This window comes from Morus notabilis, unplaced genomic scaffold, assembly GCF_000414095.1.
Source record: "Morus notabilis unplaced genomic scaffold, ASM41409v2 Scaffold100, whole genome shotgun sequence".
Classification (NCBI taxonomy): domain Eukaryota; kingdom Viridiplantae; phylum Streptophyta; class Magnoliopsida; order Rosales; family Moraceae; genus Morus; species Morus notabilis.
This window is the reverse complement of record NW_010361820.1, coordinates 1,031,207-1,036,920: the sequence shown is the minus strand read 5'-3', so window position 1 is coordinate 1,036,920 and position 5,714 is coordinate 1,031,207. Positions and strand designations below refer to the sequence as shown.

Sequence of the window (5,714 nt, the reverse complement as noted above, 5' to 3'; positions counted from 1 at the left end):
TCGTGGGAGACAGCTGGGACCCGCTCGGACAGTTGGCGCGCGCAAAGGGAAGGAGCAGGCTGGCAGCGCAGGTACGGGACCCATGCGGGAGAGTTGGACGCGCGCTGATGCTGTGTGGAGGGAACGCGCCAGCTGAGGGACGGGCGTGCTAGGGACGCGCGCGAGATGGAGTGAGGATGGCAGGCGAGCTGGGGCCCACGCGGACTGAAATAGTGGCTTGGCTCGGCTTGGTGCGGCTCGGCTGAGGCGTGGCTCCGGATGGTTGAAAACATGGCTTTCATGGCTTATTTTTGTGTAGTTTTTTACACAGTAAATAATTAAGTAAAAACTAGACAAATTCCAATTAAAAATATTATGAATAAAAATAATGGAATTGTTTAATTAAAGCTTAAATATTTTAATATTATATAAATCAAAAGCAGTATTTATGGTGCATTTTCATGCACTAATCACAACCCCCAACTAGCTTATTGCTAGTCTCTAGCAATCCAAGCGCAAGAGAAATCATGTCACAAAGAAAATCTAAGTCTCAACTCGCTTAGTCACCTGAGTATTTCAAACAAACTGTCAGTGAGAAGTCAAAAGATACTATCAAGATTATTGCAGTCATAACTCCAGAGTCGTGTGTGTGTGCTCCAAACCATAACCTTCTTACCACTGACCATAACACATGCAGCTTTAAAAAATTCACTAAGTAAAAGTCTCAACTCCATTGATCTCACAGGTGTCAGAAATATTTGAGTGTAAATGTTTTCTCTTATGGAGTTGGAAGCAGAACAATCAACGCTCAGTGTGAGGAAGGTCAAATTTAGGACAAACAGTCAAACGAACATTGACCAAAAGATAGGTTAATCAACTACTAGAACATTCCACCATTCTTACCACAAACCAGCTTTTGGAATTTCATTCGGGTCAAACAGAAATTTACAGAAACGATCAAAGAGCCAAAAATGCATAGAAAAATAAACTACTCTTTTTTTTGTTTTTTTGTTTTTTTTTGGCAAGAGACAACCTGAAGTGAATGTAGAAAGGTGTTCTTTTAACAAACAACTATATAGCGTCGAATGTGATAACACCAAACTATAAGATCTGTGAAATGTTGCTCTTGCTCAGTTTATTTTTTTATTATTTTTTATTATTATTATTATTATTATTATTTTAATAGAAAAATAAGAAATACGGCTCTATTACATAAGATAATTCCTATCTAACCCAAAATTCATCCCTCAAGCATATGCACCAAGCATACCACTAACCATGTAATGATGTTCTAACAGTGATTTTACCAGCTCAATGAGGTCAATAAAAGTTCAAAAGTCGTTTTCTCTACTCTCTTGACTCACCAAAAATCAAGCACTTAAACTCGAGAATTTTCTTAACTGACATGCATTAACATCCATCTTACCACAAGGTTTAGCACGTACAAAAAGAAACTCTGGAAGTCATTTCTTAGTAACCAAGACAGCGAAAATCGACTCAAACCAAACATTTTGAAATCATACTCAGACAACTTTGCAAAAATTTTAACCCAAATATCAACGTGACAAAAATCACTCTTACGCATGAATATGATTACCACCCCCAACCAAAATCAGACAGTGTCCTCAGTGTCAAAAATTATGGAAATATAGAGAAAGAAGACACCTGGATGATGAGCATTCCACTTATGAGCACAGCCTGAGCTTCCTGATATGATTCTCCAAAAACACACACAGAAAAAAATGTAAAGAAACGAAGAAAATAAAAAGAAAAATATGATACAGGAGATGTGAGCAAACTACTCAGGGCTGGTAAACGAGGTCGTCGAGAATGATCTATTCCACCTGGTTCACCCGCTCTAAGTAATTCTTCGCCAGGATCTGCTTGTCATGAGCCGCTTTCATTTTTACCTTGATCCTGGATAATATTACGCTCTTTCAACATGTCAATCAATCGTTGTTCTTGTAATGCATCGAGTTTAGATGACTTGATGACTGGGAATGTGCCTTTATCTCTCAAGAACGCATGTCTTAGGCCCTCAGGTAATTGGGCTAGCTTGACTTTTGGAGCCTCCTTGGTGGATGATTTCAGTTTTTTTCCTTCTGTTGGGAGCTCCTCAAAACATGGTGGCCCAAACTTGGTTCCTCTGTCCTGTGAGTTGTTGAAAATTGCAGACAAGTGAGCCAACTCAACAGATTCAGAATTTTCAGAATCAGAATTTTGGAGGAGGTTTTCCAGATCTTCAGAGTTGCTTTGCGGCAAAACCCCCTCCTCGACAAGTGTGTCGATCATAAATGTTTGGTGACACTCATCATCATCACATGGTTGCTTTTGAATATGAAAAATATTCACCTCAAGGGTCATATTCCCGAAAGATATCTTCATGAGACCATTCCTACAATTGATAAGTGCATTTGCTGTGGCAAGGAAAGGTCTTCCTAGAATGATGGGAATTGATGACTCCATATTCACCACGGATTGTGTATCCAGGACAAGAAAATCCACGGGGTAATAAAACCTGTCGATTTGTAACAGAACGTCTTCTACTATTCCCCGTGGTCTCTTAATGGATCTATCGGCCAGTTGCAGAACCACAGATGTGGGCTTAATCTCTCCAAGACCCAATTGCGAGTAGACCAAATAAGGCATGAGGTTCACGCTCGATCCTAGGTCTAGTAACGCTTGGCCGAATTCATGTGTCCTAATCTGGCAAGAAATGGTAGGACAACCTGGATCTTTATACTTCGGCGGTGTCTTCTGCTCAATCACCGTGCTCACTTATTCCGTCAAGAATGCAGTCTTCTTGACGTGGTGCTTTCTCTTTATGGTGCACAAATCCTTGATAACCTTAGCGTAGGCCGGCACTTGCTTGATCACGTGTAGTAAGGGAAGATTGATCTTCAATTGTGTCAAGTGCTCCAGGATCTCACTTTGATTTTCTGGCATTTTTTCAGCAGGTCGGAGAGCTTGGGGAAAAGGCACCTTTCCCAGAATTTTAGTTTGCTCTTCTTTCTCTTGAGCTGATTCTTCATTACTCAAAGTGGTAGTACTTGTTGATGGCGTGTCTGAATTCTTACCACTTCGAGTAGTGATGACGTTAACTTCCTTGATATTTTGTCCTTCAGAGTTGGAAGTTTGAGCCATGTTTTGTCCTCTCATATTGGACTGGGCTTGTGATGGAAATCTACCGCGCTCTTGAACGGTTAAAGCTTCTGTCAGCTTTGTGATCTGACTTTTTATTTCCTTGTTCTCTTCCACCAGCTGCGTGAGCATTGAATTAACCCTTTGATTTGTCGTATTTTGCGCGTCCATAAAAGCTTTTAGGTTATCCTCTAGAGAATTCCCTTTCGGCTGCATGTTATTCTGAGGCACAAAATATGTCCTTGGTGGTTGAGATTGTTGCTCTGATCTCCATTGCCCTCCAGATGATTGTGCTTGTTGGTTTGAATCTCGCCAACTAAAGTTCGGGTGGTTTTTCCAACCAGGATTATAAGTCTCCGAGAAAGGTGTATATGGTTTTCCGTATACGCCCAAAGCATTGCATTGCTCCTCGTATACCCCTCTCATTTCACTTAAAGTGTGGCAATCCTGAGCTAGATGGCCCATTCCACCACAAACTAAACAAGGCTCATGTGCCTCTATCCTTGCCACTATGTTGGGTCCTTTACTATCCTTACTTTTGAGGGCCTCAATTTGCTTTGTCAAAGCTTCAACTTGAGCCTTGAGGCTATCCTCTTCCCTTAATTGATAAATTCCAACTGGTCGGGACCTACTGGTGCTCTCAGTAGCACTCGGCCCAGTCCAAGTATGAACTTTCTCAGCTAACTCATTCAGGTACTCGATAGCTTCGTCAGGATCCTTTTGGAGAAAATCCCCATTGCACATCATCTCGACAAATTGGCGCTCTCGGATTGTGAGTCCATCGTAGAAATAGCTTACGAGGTGCCAACTTTCATATCCATGGTGGGGACATAGATTTAACAGATCTTTAAAACGCTCCCAAGCTTGATAGAGCATTTCGTTTTCCTTCTGAGCGAAATTTGAGATATGTCGTTTCAAATTATTAGTCTTATGGTGTGGAAAATACATGTTGAAGAATGTCGTCGTCATTTCTTCCCACGTACCAATAGACTTGGGCCTAAGAGAATACAGCCAGCTTTTGGCCTTGTCCTTCAGAGAAAAAGGAAAAAACTTTAATCTGACGGTGTTTGCGGCCTCAGCACGGCTGTGAAAGGTGGCCACCACCTCTTCAAACTCCCGAATGTGTACATATGGATTCTCGTTCTCTAATCCGTGAAAGGTTGGGAGAAGTGCAATCATGCCCGGCTTGAAATCCGTAGGCGGTGCATTTGGCGGGAACATGATGCACGATGGGGTGGCCGTGCGCGTTGGGTGCAGATAATCTTGCAACGTCCTCTGCTGAACTTCCTCGTGTTGTGCCATTGCGAATAGATTTTGAAATGCGAATTCCAACGACGAGTGCGAAGACGGAGATGTAGAAGATGAGTCGGATAGAATTTCACTAGAGGTTTCTAAATCTGGATGTTGAGCGAATCTCCCTAGCTCGTCTCTATACCGATGCATTCACCCTAAGCAGCTCTTTTTTATTTTTTTTTTAATTTAATTTTTTTAATTTTTTTTAATTTTTAATCTCAACAAAAGAAAATAATTATATAGTAACGTAAATTGTAGCCACCAAGAGTGCTCCGAGGAAAGACTATAGCTCTTGGCTCAATGAATAGTCTCCTAGACAGGGCAACGTTTCCAGGAAAGATTGGTGGGGCGAGGCCCACTTAAGTACCAACTTTCCTAGACAGAACTCTCTCATATTGTACTTTCCACATAACCACACAATTATTCTCAAAATCAATTATTAAATTTTATTGAGTAAATTATGAAATGTAATCTAATTAATAGAAACTATTCCTAAAGTCAAAAGCCTAAATCTACCAAATTATGAAAATCCTAGATTAGGAATCTAAATTAGTCAATTAATTACCATCTTAATTATAATCCTAAGAATTAATGAAAACTATAAAAGGAAAAAGTAAATTAGGCAACAATTAAAATATACAAATGAGGAAACAAAATACAATCCTAATTTACCAAAAATAAAAGATTACAAGATTAAATCACAATTAATTCTAAAACACAAATCCTAAAAGTGTGAGATTTTTTTTTTTTAACAAGACTACGGAAATAAAAAAAAATGATAAAAGGAACTTTTTTTTTTTTTTGGTTTCGATTAATGGACGACAAAAGAAAAAAAAATCCAGCAACTTTGAACAAAGGCACGTTAATAAGCTGCAGCCAACTTTCGTTTTTTTTTTTTTAAGAAACTAAAGACGTTTAAACAACAAACTATACATATATATATATATATATATATAATATAATATAGTAATAATAAATATCAAGTCAAATAAGCAACGTCTGCAGCAAGTTTTTTTTTATTTTAAATAATAATAATAATAAGAAACGAAGAACAAAGCAGCCAATAAAAGTTTTGTTTTACTATATGCTAAAAGCAGATCACACGAATCAAGAAAGAAAAATTGAGAAAAATAAAACAAAAATACACATACCTCTTTGGCTCAAAATCTACTGATCACTCTTATTAGTAGCACCTCCCCGGCAACGGTGCCAAAATTTGATTAACGCCCAAAAGTGATATTCACAAGCGGTCAATTGTAGCACAGAAGGGCGGTCGTATCCACAGAGAGATAACAAAATAA

The 5,714-nt window shown here is 39.1% G+C and overlaps 1 protein-coding gene and 1 non-coding gene across 2 annotated transcripts; one reads left to right on the top strand and one right to left on the bottom strand.

The window, feature by feature from the left end:
• Positions 1-2,757: 2,757 nt before the first annotated feature.
• LOC112092092 lies at positions 2,758-4,563 on the bottom strand. Its single transcript, XM_024167291.1, has one exon. The coding sequence runs from the start codon at positions 4,561-4,563 to the stop codon at positions 2,758-2,760; it is 1,806 nt and encodes a 601-aa protein (XP_024023059.1).
• LOC112092098 lies at positions 3,935-4,041 on the top strand. Its single transcript, XR_002902418.1, has one exon. It is a non-coding gene; the product is annotated as a small nucleolar RNA R71 (small nucleolar RNA).
• Positions 4,564-5,714: the final 1,151 nt, after the last annotated feature.